This window comes from Carettochelys insculpta, chromosome 8 (assembly GCF_033958435.1).
Source record: "Carettochelys insculpta isolate YL-2023 chromosome 8, ASM3395843v1, whole genome shotgun sequence".
Taxonomy (NCBI): Eukaryota; Metazoa; Chordata; order Testudines; family Carettochelyidae; genus Carettochelys; species Carettochelys insculpta.
In genome coordinates, this window is record NC_134144.1 from 3,213,920 (window position 1) to 3,233,218 (window position 19,299).

At 44.1% G+C, this 19,299-nt stretch overlaps 1 protein-coding gene across 1 annotated transcript; it reads right to left on the reverse strand.

Moving 5' to 3' along the window:
• Positions 1-1,169: 1,169 nt before the first annotated feature.
• On the reverse strand, positions 1,170-16,528 carry SPP2 (secreted phosphoprotein 2). Its single transcript, XM_075001904.1, has 7 exons — positions 16,477-16,528; positions 16,263-16,387; positions 12,193-12,315; positions 10,596-10,706; positions 8,573-8,627; positions 7,636-7,743; positions 1,170-1,305 (listed from the first exon to the last, which is right to left on the reverse strand). The coding sequence occupies exons 1-7, from the start codon at positions 16,526-16,528 to the stop codon at positions 1,298-1,300; spliced, it is 582 nt and encodes a 193-aa protein (XP_074858005.1). The 3' UTR covers positions 1,170-1,297.
• Between the last annotated feature and the right edge of the window lie 2,771 nt (positions 16,529-19,299).

The window sequence follows — 19,299 nt, forward strand, 5'->3', positions numbered from 1 at the left end:
GACCCTTGCCTATCTTATGTAGGGAAAAAATGGTGTAAAGGGCAGAAAATGATTGGTTTTAAATCAAACAAAAGTTCATAACCAACACCCCCAAAAGGAATGAGTGTCAAATATGGAGACATACATCTTATAGAACTAGAAGGAACCTTAGGAGGTTGTTGAGTCCAGTCCCCTTTCCTCTTGACAGGGCCAAGCACCATGTGTTTTTTTCCACCCCCCTGTTAAATTTGCCTCAGATCCCTCAATTACCCCTTCAAGGAGTGAACTCATAACCCTGGGTTTAGCAGGCTGATGCTCAGGTCACTGAGCTATCTCTCCCCCAACCAGCAGAGGTAGACAATAGAATGACCCTTTAATAGCACCATGACTTGATGTTACACCACACCTTGGAGAAAGTTATGCTAGATGCATAGGGCAGCTTTCCCAATGAGTCCTCATATACTTCAGTGCTATCAAATGCCACCCATTTGTGCACACAATTGCACAGACATTGAAATCGAGGGTGAGAAGGAGTTAAGGGCTACGTCTACACGTGAAGCCTACATCAAAATAGCTTATTTCGATGAATAAGGTCTACACGTCCTCCAGGGCTGGCAATGTCGATGTTCAACTTCCACGTTGCGCAGCACAACATCGAAATAGGCGCTGCGAGGGAACGTCTACACGCCAAAGTAGCACACATCGAAATAAGGGTGCCAGGCACAGCTGCAGACAGGGTCACAGGGCGGACTCAACAGCAAGCCGCTCCCTTAAAGGGCCCCTCCCAGACACAGTTGCACTAAACAACACAAGATACACAGAGCCGACAACTGGTTGCAGACCCTGTGCCTGCAGCATGGATCCCCAGCTGCCGCAGCAGCAGCCAGAAGCCCTGGGCTAAGGGCTGCTGCCCACGGTGACCATAGAGCCCCGCAGGGGCTGGAGAAAGAGCGTCTCTCAACCCCTCAGCTGATGGCCGCCATGGCGGACCCCGTTATTTCGAAGTTGCGGGACGCGCAATGACTACACGGTCCCTACTTCGACGTTGAACGTCGAAGTAGGGCGCTATTCCTATCCCCTCATGGGGTTAGCGGCTTCGACGTCTCGCCGCCTAACGTTGAAGTTAACTTCGAAATAGCGCCCGACGCATGTAGCCGTGACGGGCGCTATTTCGAAGTTAGTGCCGCTACTTCGAAGTAGCGTGCACGTGTAGACACGGCTAAGGTGTTATTGAATGGCATTTGCTGATGAAACAGTTCATTGCTGTTAAATTCATCCTTCATGTGTTGTTTCTTTGGCTTCTGGTCCTGTTGGATCTTCAATATACTATTAAAAACAATAAAAGAAAACAATCATTGTTAAAGCATTCCGTGTCTTGTCCTTCACAAAACCTCATCGGACGCGGCCTAAAGAAGGAGACCGCATATAAACTTGTGTTCTTACTAGCTACTAATTATTTCCTTTAGCTTCAACCTCAGCTCACAACCTGCATTACCAAAGCACATTTTTGTTGTTCTGGTTGTCTTTCAAGAGGGCCCATAATATTCCATGGCAGTTGCTCACAATGGTATTCTAAAATGTAATTCCTGCAAGGTCATACTCCTCAAAAGAAGTTGGTCCATTAAACAATATTACCTCGCTCATCTTCTCTCTCTCAGATGTCTACAAAGCAGACCCCCAGACTTTTGCAGAAAGTAAGGCCCTGTTGACTAACCCAGTCAAAACTGAAGCAACCACAGTACAAAATGTACAAAGTGACCTAAAATAGCTTCTGAGAAGTAAAATTAGCAATACAATGGGCAGTCTAAGAGGAGAAGCCATTTCTAGTGACAACACAATCCCGGGGCTTATGGGAAATGCAATTAAATCAAAGGCACACTGCAGACTTGGGTTACATGTGTCTCTGGAAGAACACGTGAGCATTTTTCCACCACTCACTATAAGCATCTGGTGCAGTTTCATTATCCGATCATAACCATAAATCTCATTTCTCAGCATTGCCCTCTCCAGAATAGCTTTACAAATAAATAAAAATGATTGAGCTACAGATGCCCCCGAGGAGGAAAACCCTGATAGACCTGGAGTCACTGGAAAGCCACAGTTAACAGTCATTAAGCAGTTTGTCTGAACAAGTTCATGGCCATTTCCTCACTAACAGGTGCCCAGGTCGGAGAACAAACAATGCAGGATCATGGATAAGGAGTTATTGTCTGGGCTAGGCATGGCCCTCCCCGTTCATCACTCCCCATCTATCAGAGAACGCAGACACCCCCACCCCTCCAGGGGATAAATACACATCTTCTACTTGGAGATTTAGTCTTTGGTGTGTGTAGAAGACGACAGCCTGACAGTGGAGGAGAGAGCTACAGGGCCTCCTCCAGTCTGCTTTGCCTGGGAATGAATCAGTGGACTTTGGATCAGGCCCTAGCCACCGGCTGATGGGAGTCCTGTAGGCTTTGAAGCAAGCTCTGCATTTCCTGGCAGCAGTAGCAATTCCTAGACAGCGACAAAAGCAAATGCCCTGGATACTAGGTCTGAAAGCGAAAGGCACCTTCTGGGAAGTCATCGCAGATCCTTTCCTCGACTACTGAACGAGAGGGACACTGACAAATCTTTACTCCACTGGAGTGGCTTATTGGAGCCAGGCTCTGATTTGTCAGGGCACTGGGAAACTTTGGTCTCCTGATATTGCTGCTATACCTGGATTATTTGTTGGGGGTGGGACTGAAGAACTATTCTGGGGGGGGCCTTGCACTCCATAGATTCAAAGAGAATCCCTCACCTCTCTCCCAAGTTTTATTAGAAACTGGTTCAAAGAGGAATTAAAAATGCACATGGGTTTTTGGGCAGTCAACAGACTTGAGATCCTTCTGAGCTGTACTTCTTACAGTCTCTTGACCCCGCTGAGGTCTCCTCACTCACTTGCCAGCAAAACCAGACAAAAACACAGCATTTCTCATGCAAGATCTCAGCAAAAGAAATTTTAAAATAAAAATGACACATAAAATAATCCTGCTCTCCAAACACACACACTCACCATGCCTACGTCTAAAGATGAATGAGCTTCATTCCTGCTAAGGGTCACGGCACTGGTCTTATTGGAATGGATTCAGAGTCCGGCCGTAGCTAGCTGAATTTATTTTAATCATTGGTTTAGAACATTTAGGAAAATGAAACCTTTTAGTTACTCTTGATTTAGCTTTGGTTTTGTCATTGTGAGCCTCAGAAAGGAAGAGAAGCCAGCTAGAAGAAAACAGATTGCATACTAGAACGACCCTGCAGCCTGGCCATGGAAGTTGGACGCAATTAAAAAGGCCAGAGATTACATAAGAAGGAAAGACATCTGACAAAGCAGGTCTTTGCCCACAAAAGCTTATGCTCCAATATAGCTGTTAGTCTATAAGGTGCCGCAGGACTTCTCGTTTTTGTAAAAATGGAAAGCATTAATTAAACTGGCCTGTCACCTTACCATGACTTATGACTAGCATAAAAGACGATTGACTTAGGAAAAGCATGAGGGTTTTTAAACAGCACAATGAAATGAAATAAGCCCCAGCAGAGTACTGGGTTTCCTCTTTTTTAATTTGGACTTCTCTTTTGAAAGAAAAAGTGGGTCTTCCCTTCTGTGTAACTTTAAACAAGAATCTGCTTCAGACCTAACAGCTGTTTGGAGTTTCACTGACATTAAATTTTGTCTCCACTTCTCCTTTTGCCAAACTGGAGACGTTAGTTCATTCTCCTCTCATATGGAGTGGTGCTGGAGCGCCTTCTGCCCAGGTGGCCGGCAAATGTGTTGTGGTTAGATTGTCAGTCGGAACAGAACACAGGACAGCTCTTATCCTGAAGAAAGATGATTCTGCTTAAAGAGCAATTTCTCCCTTTTCCCCAGCAGACTTTGAAAGCGACGACTCCGTGCTGTGCGTATTCATCTCATTTAAAGTCACTTTCCTTCAGATTAACTTCTCTGCTGCATGATAGGGTGGGTGAAGTAGCAGCTGCATCTAGAACGACTCCCACACAGCCTCTCAGAAGTAGGTTAGTGAAGGCAGTTTCTGCAAGGCGAGACTTAGTGAATCCAATGACTTGCATTTGACTTCGCTATTATTTGCATTAATTGTACTCTAAATGCTGTTTCCCTTGCAGCCAGACGGCAGCCAGAGGTGTAATCAACAGCTGCTGCAGTTACATTGCCTCTTTGTTCTCTTAGATACCGTAATGCAGCACAATGGGTTGTATGACAGTAAGGCCGAGGCATAATTCAGAGAAGCTGCTTCAGAGACCTCAGCAGTGTTTCCTGTAAGCTGAGCATTTGTGCGCCCGCCCAGGAAAGATTCAGGTGCCACCCAGCTGATTAGCGGTGAGCCCACAGCACCCACAGCTGGCACTGGTTTCCACTGGTGGTGCACATCCACAGATGCCTTGGTGCACATAACAAAATTTATTCCACCCATTAATGGAAAAAAATAGAGGGAACACGGGAATAACACAGGGGAAGTGGAAGTGCCCAAAGTCATAGACTAGAACAGTGATAGAACTAGGTACAGGATCCAGATCCCCTGAGTCCCAGTCCAGTGTGCCTCTCTATCCCACCTCTGCCCCTTCAGAAACCCTACATTCGGCTTCGCGTTAGCCATTATTCCTGGGACAGTCTGAATGGCTGCCCAGTTAGACCTGGGTGTGTATTTGAATGAAACGTAGCTGCACATCAGGAATGCAGCTGGGATTCACCCACGGAGAGTTGCAAGAGGGTCTCAAGGTTATTTTAGGTGGATCACGGTATTGCCACCCTTACTTCTGCACTGTCCTCAGAGCTGGGCATCTGGAGAGCAGCAGCTGTTGGCCAAGTGCCCCGCTCTGAAGGCAGCACCCCTACAGCAGCGATGAAGCAGAAGAAAGGCAATAGCACACCAGCCACAGAATGACAGCTGCTGAAGGAGGGCCCAGCTCTGTAGGCAGCAGCACAGAAGGAAGAGGTGGCAATACTGTACCATGCCATCCTTACTTCTATGCTGCTGGAAGTGGTGGCTCTGCCTTCAGAGCTGGGCTCCCAGCCAGCAGCTGCCCCCTCCAGCTGCCCAGCCCTGAAGGCAGCACCATCAGCAGCAGCACCGCAGAAATAAGGGTTGTAGTACTGCAAACTGCCCAACCCCTACAATAGCCTTGTGACCGCTCCCCACTACCCCACCCCAACTCCTTTTTGGGTCAAGACCCCTATAATTACAACACTGCAACGTTCTCGACGAAAAAAAGCTGAAAGCATGAAAATTATAATTTTTGAAATCCTACAACTGTGAAACTGATCACAATGGACTGCAAATTTGGTAGGGCCCTAATGATAATGTAATTATGCTGCACCTAACAAATGAATTATTATTAAAATATTGGCAGTGCCAATGACAGACACTTTCAATAACTATACTATTAAAGAAATGTATAAATATGCTGATAATAGCCTTCCTCCAAAACTGGGAGATCACCCCCGAAATGCCCTCCTCTTCAAAGGCATCCGCCAGCCAAAACAAACTTCAGAACCTATGCTAACGGCACCTACTGTGCTTTCTTGCTGACACAAGTTTCCCGTGTCAACCAAGATAGGTCAAGAAAAGCGGGAGAGATGGAAGACCACAGGCCTGTGAACACCAGAGTTCTTCCCAGCCTACTGACCTTGGGGACCACTTTGGTCACAACATGGTCAGCGGCATGTGCATGCTAGCATATTGGCAGCTTGTGAAACCTGTGAGCTCTGCAACTGAGAACATAGGAGCGGCCATACTGGGTCACACCAAAGGTCCATCTTGCCCAGTAGCCTGACCTCCAATCGGGGCCTATGCCAGATGACGCAGAAGGAATGAACAGAACAAGCAATCACCACGTGATCCAACCAACCCCTGTCACCTATTTCCAGCTTCCAGCAAAGCGACGCTAAGGCCGACATCCCTGCCCATCATGGCTCTTAGCCATTGGTGGACCTGTCCTCTATGAATTTAGCTAGTTCTTTTTTAAACTCATTTAGTGTTGGCCTCACAACATCCTCTGACAAGGAGTTCCACAGGTTGACTGTGCGCTGTGTGAAGAAATACTTCTTTTTATTTGTTTTAAACCTGCTGCCTTTTAATTTCACATGGTGACCCCCTAGTTCTTGTGCTATGAGGCGTAAAAAGCACTTCCTTATCTACCTTCTCTATATCAGTCATGATTTTATAGACCTTAACCATATCTCCACAGTCATCTCTTTTTGAAGCTGAAAAATCCCAGTCTTATTAATCTCACCCATATGGAAACCATTCCATACCCCTAACCATTTTTATTGCCTTCTGTATCTTTTCCAGTTCCAATCCATCTTCTTTGAGAGGGTGTGACCACATCTGCACTCAATACTCAAGATGTGGGCCTACCCTGGATTTATACAGAGACAATATGATATTTTCTGTATTATTCTTCATAATTTTCCTCCCCTTTGTTAATGATTCCCAACTAGAAAGAGAGTTGAATACATTTTTTGTCCAGACGTTTCACAGAAATAAAAATCAGATTCTGGGCGACTGAAATCCTTTGCAGATTTGCATTGATTGAAGTGACTTGTTTTGGGTGAAAACCAAACAAGTTGGTTCAACCTGAGGCAAATTTTGGCTTTTCAGAGCTGCAAGCAACCCCCCAACACTCTCAATTTTCACTCAACTCTTGTCAGAAGTTCCTTCTCTCATCGAAGCACAGGTAAAGTAGGGAAATTCTATCACCCTGATCCTGACTTGGAAGGGCCACCTGTAAAGCCAAGGGCACCTACGACTCCCATACAAGTATCCTTTCTGCTGAGAAGAGTCAAGGATTTATTTGTAGGAGCAATTTGGGAACGTGGAAGGGTGTGGCACATACATCTAGCTAATGTTAGTAACCACCAGTCACTGGTGCTCATTGCTGGATTTGAACAGGCAACCTGAGAGATTTCCCCAGTTATGTGGTCATGGAGCTAGCCAGGCCTGAATGCTTGCCAGGTTCATAGAAAACATGGGGTATGGGCTATGGTTAAAGAGACAGCCAAGCCGTTGCAGTTGTCTGAGAAAGCAGATTGGACGGTCTCCAACAAACTGCATCTTTTCTTACAGTTTCTTTGCTTGCTGAGACCCTTCAGTTTAGTGTCTATGAGTGATGAGTTCATTTCTGCCCTGGACTAGACATCCCATCATATGCCAGTTTTCCTACAATCTGGCCTTTGTATTGTAGCACTGCCAGTGTTTCTTCTTACCTGAATAACAATGTGGTAGTGCTGGTCCTCTTCTTACCTCTCACAGTGGGTCTCAGTGGCTGGGTCCACAGCTCTCACTGGAGCGCTAAAATAGCTGCAAACTTTCAGGCTTGTGCAGGAGTTTAGACCCCAAAATGAGCTTCAGAGCCTGAGCAAAATCATTTCCACAGCGATTTGCAGTATTGTAGCATGAGCTCGAATCTATCGGACTCAGACTCTGAGGCTCACTCCCATGGGTGGCTGCTTGCTGTGTAGATGTACCCCAAGTTCCCAGGCCAGGCTGGCTTCCAGCACACCAATAGCCAGAGCAGTGGATTCCTATATTCCCAGGAGGTCACTTATTCTAAGCAGTCAGCCCCCTGATGTCCCAGGATGTTCCCTAGGAGAAGGAAAATTCCAGCAAGTGTATTTACCTGAGCGGAATTGTTTCAGTGCATCAGAGTTGAGTCTGCTTGATTTGCGTTGAGCTTTAGAGCTTTGGCGCCTTCTCCCCGCAGGGAAGGCCTCTGGAGCAAGCGAAGCTTTTGGAAGAGAATGTGAAATGTTAGTGGGTCCCGTCAGCATTCTCATACGTGGTTTGTGCTAAACTAGTTAACTTCTCCTCACGTGGAGAGATGTATACACCAAAGAGCAAGTATTGCCTTAGCAGGTGAAAAGCATTTGGGGTCTATAGTAAATTCTCCCTCAAAATGCTATTTACGATTTCAGCTCAAAATTTGCCAAATCGTTTCAGCCCCAAATTTTGAGAATGTTAAATGGACATTCCCTTCCAAAGCTATTCAGGGGACTCAACATTCAAGGGGTTTCATTCAACCCAGAGGGAAATCTGAGTTGTTTTTATTTTGTCAAGAAAACCTGACCAAAAATTCAGCTTCAGTTTGAAAATAAACTTTTTCTCCTCTGGTTCAGCCATTGAACCAAAACCAAAGAAACCAAGCCCCAGTTCCTCACTCAAGTCCAGGGGAAAGCAACACCTGCCCAGGGAAAGCTTGGAAAGAGATTGTGCTGATGGGCCCAGGTAGAATGCAAGTATCACCACCAAAAGAGATGGCAGACTGCTCCCCTCTCCACGTTCTCAGAAAGGCGTACCCTCCCATCCCCACAAAAGCTCATCATAGTCCTCCAGGTTGCATTTCTGTTATTCTATACTGGGCACTCCCTCACTCTTCCCAACACCTTGGATCAGTAAGTCGGGGGGCTTTTTATCCATTCAGCCTGGACTCACTGCCTCAGGAGAACATAATTTCAAATGATATGGTCATTTAGGGGATGAAAGAAATCTTGTGTGTGCCAGAGATATCCACCAGACCTCTGAGTGATGAAGACTCAGCCACCATGGAGATCACTTACCCTCATTGCGATTGTTTCCCCTTCTACCGGGCACCATCATTTCCATGAACATCTCCTGAAGATAAAGACATCTTTAAAAGGCATAGCGGCAAAGCTGTCCATAGAAGCAGCAGACCCGGGCAGCCTTGTGGAGTCATGGTGATTTTGTCACCTCTAATATGACTCAGTTTTGGAGGGAAAAAAAGCACTCAAACAGCCAAAGAAATTTAAGTACTGAAATGGACAGAGCAAGTCCAAGAGGGAACTGGTTGCTACGCCTGGCTTGCATGCAAGGAATCTGCCTGGGACACTGGAAATAAAGCGTTCTCCCAATGAATGGAAACTTTTAGGAGTTGTTAAACAGAGCCTCAGAAACTAATGAGATTAGGGACCTTGGTTCAGACCCGTTGGGTTTTTCTAGAGGCCTTATCAGTTTCTAGCAAAGCTATTATCTCTCCTGCCTGCCACCGGCATCACATGGCCATGACCCTGACCCCGCCCTCCTGAAGTTAATGGGAATTTTGTTGGAAGATGACTGGTCCCCACACCATTGATGGTAGCAAACATACAGCCATTGAAATTCTCCATTCCAGCAAGCCAGCTTCACGGGTGCTGGGCAACCCTTCCAAGAAACCCCACCCCCACCTGGTTCTCATGTTGGAAAGCCTGACCTATGTGGCAGTGTGGCTGTATTTGAATTTTAAAAAAAAAAAAACTATGGATAATCTCAATGTTTATTTTAAGCCTATTTTTCTATTTTTATCTATTTAAATGTTCAGTCGCGGGAAACTATGCGAGATCAGACAATACGTGGTTAAAGACAGTAAACAGATATAAAAAATTAAAGCTTTGTAATGGTTTACACACAAATCACCAATATTAATATTAATATGTCAAAATATACACCTCTAAGAAATTCGGAAGCAGTATTTTTCTTAATTTGGTTAACTCTACATTTTGATTATTATCAATGGGAATTTTTATAGGTCTACCAGGGGAACTGACATTTATCAGCAAAAATCTAATCCTCCCAAGCCTACGTAAGAGGAAAGGTTACGAAAAAATGGTCATGTTCAGTACTGAGAAAAAGAGATTGAGCTGGGGGAGGGGAGTGCCAGATTAATAATGGCCTTTGAATATGTAAAGAGGGTTATAAAGATGATGGTTCTCTATTTTCACTGAAGGGAGAACAAGATTTAATGAGTTTAATCTGCAGCAAGGAAGATTTTGATTAGACTTCAGGAAAATCTCTCTCGGTGCAGAGGAATGGGCGAGATGACTTCTCCATGTCCCTTCCACCCTGACGTTTCTATGATTCTATGACATCATCCAGAACTCAGCTGCTTTCTTGCTTTCTGACAATCTGGAAATGGAGGAATGTGTTTGTTCAGCAGTGGGACAATTGGCACCCAAGTTTTGGTCAACTTAGTTTTGCACTGAAATCTCGCAAAATGTGCACACTTGCATGATTTGGAAACAGAGTCAGGTAGAGCTCAACAGTTTTGAATCAACCTTCACTCAAGTCTCGGAATCGAGTGAGGCAGATCAAAACTAAAGATGACTGTGGAATGGTCCCCAGAGTGAAGGTGCCTTCATTATCGCATTAAGTGCTTCGACCATTATGACTTGAGAACTAAACAGAAGTGTAAGTGAATAAATTGTATTTGTGTCTGAATCTGCAACTCAGTTTTCCCAGGGTGTCCACCAGGGAAGATCAAACCTCCCTGCTGATCTGGGTGATGCGAGAGACAAAAGAGCGAAGATCCAGACCTGAAGAGGGGAGCAGATCCCCGTCAGCTGGTCTGGAAAGGCAGATTTTTGGTCTGTGTTGGTAGTCCACTAAAAAGCTCTTCCCCTGCTAAAGTGATCACGTTTGTCTCAGTCATTCACTGGGTCAGTGGAACCATCTATGATGATGAGATATCTTCAAATAGGGGTGTGCAGCTCCTATTCAGGTCAGTGGAAGATGAGCGTGTGCAGCAGAGGAAGAATTTTCCCTAACAGGCAGCTGCAAGGCCAATGCATCCCTAACGTGGCTGCTTACCTCCTCGCTGCTTGAGGATTCTGAGCTGGACCCATCCTGGCTGCAGAAAACTGCCACGTTCTGTATCTGCTCTCCAGAGACCTGCACTGTGCTTCTGCAGCTGGCTGTTTGCTGTAACAGATCAAAAGCGAGTTCACCCACTCAGCTCTGGAGTAAGCCTACTGGCACTGCCATGAGAACAAGGTTCAGGCTAAAGCCTTCTGAGAGTCAGCAACCCGGAGCTGGGGCCTGAGAAATTACATTGTTCACAACCACAGATTAGCTTTGGGGTCTGGTCTTCCAGCAAAACTTATCTGGGGCGGATCATCACATGGGAGCGTGGTAACCAGTTTCTGGTTCCTTTCTATTTTTCAGCCTGGCTTGTATGGGCTTTGTGCTCATGCGAGACATCACCCTGGTACCGAGGAAACCATTGCCCTCTGCCCAGCCACAAATAGGGCAGCACAGACAGTACTGGGGTGAAGTGCTTCACACCTTCTTCCTCACTGTACCTCAGCCCTGCACAGAAGGAACCCCTCAGAAGCAGGCATTACATGGGTGCCTTCTGACGCAGAGGCCCTCTTCATCCCATCAGGTCAGTCGCTGGCAATTTGTGACTCAAGACTGGATGCTTGTCTCACAGAGCTGCTCTAGTTCAAACAGGAATGAATTCCAGGAAGTTCTCCAGCCCGGGTTCCACGAGGGGTCAGTCTGGATGCTAAAAAGGGTCCCTTCCAGCCTCGGGATTTATGAACATGTTCACTGTGGAGCAATTCTTCACTCGGGTATTTTTTTTATGTGAAAAATGTCTTAAAATCACAAGTGTTAAGTGAGGAACTGTGGAATGATGAAGATGGGCTGGGTCAGGTCCATTCTAAAGTGGCACGGAATACTCTTCTGTCTCCCACTCTGTGCATGTTGAGCAGTGAGCGGTCTGCAGCAGGTTACGTCCAGTGGCATGAGGCTGCCTCTCACCTGCATTTTCCCGCTAATTCCAGCCAAGTTTCTGAGGCTGGGTTGCTAGCAGCATACCTCTTTTGAGAAACGAGGACCTCTGAGTTTTCGCACTTATCTATTTGGTGTCATTTCAACTCACAGCTAAACACAAGTTTCTGTGTGTCCCCCACCCCTTGGGTCATTCAAAGAGAGCTCCCCAGTATAGCCAGTCCTCAATGTCATTTACTTAATGATTCAATCAGGTACAAGTTGAACTTCTCCAGTCCAGAACTCTCTCGCCCTGCAACATCTGTAAGCTGGCATGATTTTAGTTGGCCGGACGACCACTTATCATGGGTGTGGTAAAGTTTCCCACAGTCCCATAAAGTTTGTTTACAGCCACCAGTTCTGGCTCTCAGTGTTCTGTGCCATTATTTTGCTGTAATTTACCCCTAAATGTCTCCTAAGAGCCCTGTGAACAGCGGAAGTGTTGGTAATGCCTCGAGACAATATTGACCTCCCATGATTTGGCACATTCTCTTGTTCAGCACCAGTCAGATTCTGAGAGCACTGAACTAGAGTTCAACCTGTACTGCTTAGCACAAGCTTTGAATGATCAGCACAAACGCTGAGGGGTTCCCTGCCCACGTTCAGTCACAAAGAGGAGACACAGCACACTCACCACGTAACGTCCCACTCTGAAGTCACACAAGGACAGGTCCTTCTCTGAATCTTTAGCACAGGTGGTTTCTTGAATAATGAAGTCCAGCATTATAATGTAGTCATTGTTATCCAGCAGATCAAGCTGTATGAGAAGGAAGAACCAATAACATGTATGATTGCAGCTTGATCTTTTTTTCCTTCTTTCCTATGTCTGGTACTATTGCCTCTTTGCCAAACTGCAGCAGAAGTCAGGGCCTTGCAACTCAGTACCCTATCTGGAGCAGAATGTCAAGGAGAGAGACAAGGCATTTTCTTTTGGACATTTTGTAAATAACCCTATTACAGCAAGTCTTAGTTCTTGGAACACAACTGGCGAAAGCAGGACACTGCCAATTCTTCCCGCAGAAGCCTCAGACAAGGCGTGATGGCCCCAAGCCAAACCTGGCATGAGGGACCCCTAGGGTCTCACGCACACGTAAATTGCAAAATTAAACAGCTCTCCTCCTGTTCCATTCTTGCCGTTCTACACCTGGTGCATCCCTGTAGCTCATAGATCCTCTGCTGGGACTCCACGGGCTTTGAAAGAGTCTGGGCATCTGGTCTCCTTTTGTGTGGCTGCTTTGCCATCAAAAAGGAAGCTCAGAGCTCTAAGGGCTGATACAGGAGGGCTGCTTCTTTAAGTCCCGTTGTCTCCTTACTGAGAGAGTCAAGCGCGCACACACACACACACACACACACCCCCAATGGCAATGCTACCCCTAAAAGGCAGCTATGCCTTGCATGCTCTAGACAGTACTGCCAATGAGCTATCCAGGGGTAGAGAATCAGGGTTGAGTTACAATTAATGTGCTTCTACTGTTAACTAACCTTACTGGTGAGGAAGCTGCTGTACCAAAAAACCCCAAAGACAATTGTGTTCTTGGGTTTTTCCTCTCTGTCATAACCCCTGCAATTGTGACTTGCCACTCACCCCTGGATTTATTCATGCTCAGCGATATTATAGTTCTCTCATCTCATTACTTTAGCCTATACATGTCAGAAGCTGCATAACAATCAATTTCCAAAGTGACACCCTTAAAAAGATTGACTGTACAATGCCTAGTGCCAGACAGCCAAATCTGGTTTTAGCCACTAGGCCTTACTGAGGATATAAGCATTCAGTGATACCAAACATTAATACAAGGGCTGTCAAGCAATTTAAAAAATTAATCATGATTAATGAGGCTGTTAACCAATAACAGAATGCCATTTATTTAAATATTTTGGATGTCATCTACATTTTCAAATATACTGATTTCTGTTACAACACATAATACAAAGTGTGCAGTGCTAACTTTATTTTTAGTTACAAATATTTGCACTGTAAAAAATGCAAAAGAAATAATATTTATCAATTCACCTAATACAAGCACTGTCATGCAATCACTTTATCATGAATGTTGAACTTACAAAAGCAGAGTTATGTATAAAAATAATGGCATTGAAAAATAAAACTATGCAAAACTTTAGAGTCTAAAGTCCACTCTGTCCTATGTCTTATTCAGCCAGTTGTTCTAACAAGTTCATTTATATTTGCAGGAGAAAATGCTGTCTACTTCTTTACAATGTCACCTGAAAGTGAAAAGAGGCATTCTCATGGCGCTTTCATAGCTGGCATTGCAAGGTATTTATATTCTAGGTATGCTAAAAATTCATATATCAGAGGGGTAGCCGAGTTAGTCTGTATCTTCAAAAACAACAAGAAGTCCTGTGGCACCTTATAAACTAACAGAAATTTTGGAGCATAAGCTTTCATGGGCAAAGACCCACTTCGTCTCTTGATGTTCACAACTCTGTGAACTCCCCCTTAACTACTGATAATGGGCCACATCCTCTGTGACTGAACAGACCTTGTCAACTTTGGCCCTCCCCTTGACTGGGACACCCTCCTTTTCATAAGTCTACATATTTAATCCCTCCCCTGAACCCCGCACTCATGCATCTGATGAAGCAGGTCTTTACCCATGAAAGCTTATACTCTAAAATATCTGTTAGTCTATAAGGTGCCACAGGACTAAAAATTCTTATGCCCTTTCATGTCAACATTCCAGAGGACACACTTCCACGCTGATGATGCTTGTTAATTAAATTTTGTGACTAAACTTCTTGGGGGAGAACTATATGTCTCCTGCTTGGTTTTACCTGCATTCTTCCATATATTTCATTTTATAGCAGTCCCAAAGGATGACCCAGCACATGTTCAGGAGAACTGACCGAACACAAAGGATGTACCAATTTGAGAATTCTGAAAATAGCTACGGCACTTGATCCAAAGTTTCAGAATCTGATGTGCTTTCCAAAAATGTAAAAGGGATGAAGTGTGGAGCATGCTTTGAGAAATCTTAGAAGAGCAACACTCTGATGAGAAAACTATAAAACCCAAACCACAAAAAAGAAAATCAACCTTATGCTGGTGGCATCCGAAATGAACATGATTAGTCTCTGCTGCTTTGGATCACTATTGAGAAGAACCCATCAGAAACATGAATGCTGGTCGTCTGGAATGGTGGTTGAGGCATGAAGGGGCATACGAATCTTTAGCATATCTGGCATGTAAATATAATGCAACCCCAGTTACAATATTATGCAAATAGCTGGTCTCACTTTCAAGGGGCATTGTAAACAGGCAGCAGGCAGTACTATCTCCTGCAAATGTAAACAAACTTCTTTGTCTGATCAATTGGCTGAGCAAGAAGTAGGACTGAATGGACTTGCAGGCTCTAAAGTTTTACATAGCTTTTGAGTGCAGTTATTTAATTAAAATCATTTTATTTAAGTTGCACTTTCATGATAAAGAGATTATACTACACTACTTATATGAAGTGAATTCCAAAATACTATATCTTTTGTTTATCATTTTTACAGTGCAAATAGTTGTGTTAAAAATATCATGAAGTGATTTCTCTACACTCTGTATTCTGTATTGTGATTGAAATCAATATATTAGAAAAACATCCAAAATATTTAATACCTTTCAATCAGTAGTCTGTCATTTAACAGCATGATTAAAACTGCCATTAATTTTTTTAAATGCTGACTAATTTATTGAGTTAATCACGAGTTAACTGCAATTAATCAACTGCCCTAAATAATATTATTACCATAACAGGTGCCGAGTATTTCCCTCCAGCAGGAAAGTCGGCAAACATTGAAGAATGGTAGGTGCATTTGCAGTGTTATGTATCAAGGTCTTCTTTTCTTTTTCTCCCATCTTATTGACTTTTCAGACCCAGTGAGTCTGCCTTTCACCTTTCAACTTTGCTTCCTACTGTATTTCCATATTGGTTTTATTGCAGCAGGACCCTGGGATCACTCATCATGCAGCAATAGGCACATTCAAAGTTCAAAGTTTAGAAATGGTAGGGCATTAGGTTTGCCCAGGAATGCAAATTTTTAATTCTCTGTCTACATACAGTAATTACGCTACAGGTTTGTCTACACTTGTCCCCAGCTTCGAAGGGGGCATGGTAATAGGGTATTCAAAAAGTCCCATGTGGCATAACAACAGAACATAAGAAACTAGAGAAATATTCTGAGGATGCTACACACGACCAGTAGAAGTGCTTCTAGGAAGCTGCATACAGACTGAATATGTTTAGATTGCATGTACGGTGAATATAAGTGACAAGGACACATGCATCTACTAACAGTTATAAATACTGCCCAAGAAATGGTCAACTGAGCCAAATTACAACACACCCCAAAATAGAGAGCTCTTTTCTAGAGCTGGCTAAAAAAGTCAATTATTTTTCCATGAAAGATTTTGAAAAAACCTGTTTTTCCTTCAACTGTTTCTCAAAAAACAACCAACCCAACCATAGTTTTTATGTTGAAGGAAAAGCTGAAAACTGACAATATTTTGTCTTTCAAAAAACAATATTCAGATTATTTTAGTTTTGAAGCCAGGTGTTTTGACTGACTGCCTAAAAAAAACTACCTTTGAAAAAAATCAGCATCTTCCAAATGAAATGAAAAATTGGGTGAGGCCTCCTGGTTTTCCCCACCACAAACACACTTCAGGGATGTTCTTCTGACAAGCTGCACACTCACCCCTCTAACGTAGCTCCTGACGATGGCAAACAGGGCTGGCCACCGCGATCTAGAATTCACTCTTCCAATGGAGGCACGCAAAGCGTCTGCTATGATGGATGGCTCATAGTCATACGCCGGGAGCCCTGACACAAACAAATGGCATTCCCATTAAAACAAGCATTAACCATTCAGCCTGTAAGAATGGAGGCTTCACCTTCTGAGAACAACTCACCAGAACAACCCCAAACACACATTACAAGGACAAAAATGAATAAAATCTTCATAGTTCCTCCTCTTGGAAGCCTCACGTTTCCCGTCTAAGCAGCAAGGGCTTCCCATCAGCTTTCCAACATATATTTCTCTGCCTTTATATAATGCAACCTTGGTACTCTGCCTGACCTCCCTGTGGCGGAGCTTAGCTTCAAACATTGCACTTTGAACAGAAAAATTGATCTAATGGTAAATATTTGATAGGCTTCCTACTGCTTGTGGGCTTTCTCCATCCAAGAGGTATGGGAATACTTCCCCACAGGCCTGCGACCAAATCAGAGACATCTGTGAGCATCAGAAATACAGCTCCTAACAAGCTCCACATCTTATATCACTTTGCTTCTCGCTTTGGCTTTTCAGTTTAAAGCCAATGGTTCCAACCTGATCCAGCCCCTTTGCACCACTACAGAGGCTAAAAGGATCCACGTTCTGGTCCCATTTGAGCAGCAGAGAATTCCCCTGGCATGGGGAAGTTTTGTCTAACTAAAGCTGGTCTGGCCAATTCCTGAGCCACCATTGCTTCTGGTCCAGGTATACAGGCTGTGCCGCACAGGTATGGCCAAGGTCCTGCTGCACTCTGGCTATTGTCAGCTGCCAAGGACCACTACCAGCTGATGCAGACTAGAGAAGCCGTCAGGCTGCTCTAAATTTGACCTGGTCTAGAACCAGTCTAAACAAAGAAATTATGGACAGAACTGACTCCCTTATCACCTTCCCACGCTGCAATAAGCAGATCTCAGTTGAAGCAGAGAAATTATGGATGTTTACTCAACTTATAAGGTTAGTGATCTTCCGTCATGCATGGTGGAATCAGAGACAACAGGAGTGGGAAACATGACAGCTCAGCCCAGAGATCCTTTTATCCTGAACAACCACATAACCAGGCGTTTCTGCATGCTGTCCAGTCAGAGAGGGACTTTGCTGTGCTAGTACATTGCTGGAAATCCAAAAGAAACTCTTCAGAAGCTTGACTTGGACACCAGCTGGTGAATTTTCTCCAGAGTCAACGAATGTGCATCTACAGGGCAGCCTCCCAAAGCCCTAAATGAAATGCATCACACAGGAAAATAGGGCAGTTCAGACAATTCACCTTGGTGTAACAAGCTCCGGACTGGGAGTTAGCATGTCCTGGGTATCATTTAACACTGCCTCACTGCACGAGCGTGGCAGATTACACCCTCTTCCCCAACTCCAATTCTATCCTAATCAATATATTCATAAATGATCCAGAAAAGGAGCAATCAGTAAGGTAGCAAAATTTGCAAATTATACAACACCACTCAAGATAGTTAAATCCAAGGCAGACTGCGAAGAACTGAAGAAGGATCTCTCAAAACTAGCTGACTGGGAAACAAAGTGGCTGATAAAATTTAACATTGATAAAAGTAAAGTAATGCACAATGGAAAACAGAATCCAAACTGTACATATAAAAGGATGGGGTCTAAATTAACTGTTACCACTCAAGAAAGAGACCGTGGAGTTATTGGGGATAGTTCTGTGGATACTTCCACTCAATGTTCAGAGGCAGTCAAAAAAGTGAACAGAATGTTGGGAATCGTTCAGAATGGGTTAGAGAATAAGACAGAAAATATCATATCGCCGCTCTATAAATTTATGGTACATCTGCATCTAGAAAACTCACCCTATCCCAAAAAAGATCTATTGGAAATGGAAACTGTTCAAGGAAGGGCAACAAAAATGATTAAGGTTATGGAATGGCAGCCATATGAGCAGAGATTAAGAAGACTAGGACCTTTCAGCTTGGAAAAGAGAATATGCAGGGCTGCGATTGAGTTCTATAAAACAATAACCGATATAGAGAAAGTAGACAAGGAAGTGCTATTTACATGTCATAACACAAGAACTAGGGGGTTCACCGTATGAAATTAACAGGCAGTAGGTTTAAAAGAAACTAAAGGAAGTAGTTCTTCACACAACACAAAGTCAACCTGTCAAATTCCTTGCCAGAGGATGTTATGAAGGTCAGACTATCACGGGGTTTTAAGAAGAGCTAGATATGTTCATAAAGGACAGGTCTATCAATGGCTATTAGCCAGATGGGGAGAGATGGTGACCCTAGCCTCTGTTTTTCAGAAGCTGGGAATGAATAACAGTGAAGGGATCACTTGATAGTTAACCTCTTCCATTCATTCCCTCTGCATCACCTGGCATTGGCCACTGTCAGAAGACAGGATACTGGGCACGGTGGACCTTTGGTTTCACCTAGCATGGATGTTCTGATAGTATTATGGTATTGATACTGAGCACCTGAAAATCAGCCTTATCTTTTTGGTTCCCAGCTTCTGCCAGGGTCAAAGAGAGAGAAAATTCAAGGCATTTCTGTATTATGTAGATAGTATTGCCAACGTAATCAGGTTTGGGAATGCCCTTTCAAAGGGAGCCTGAACTCAGACAACTGCTATAAACCCTCATGGATCCCAACAATGCCTCTGGAAACAGAACTAAGAGCCTGTTTTCAGAATATCCTTGAATCTCCTGAAATTTAAGGGGGAGGAAATGATATTTTAAGGCAATGTAAGCGCATTATAAATAAGCTCCCCTACCAGCAAGTTCCAGATGCTAAGATCTCTGGAGAGCTTTTGGCATCCAATTTCATTTCTGCAATGAACAGATACGCACCATTTTTGAACAGAGAGAACTAAGGATCTTAATAGCCCCCCGTTAGGTGACAATTTGCAAGCCAGTTTCACTCCCTGTACTCAAGTCTACTTTCTTCCTAGACAATTGAGAGGGTAATAATTTCCCTCTAGGAGAGAGGTTTAG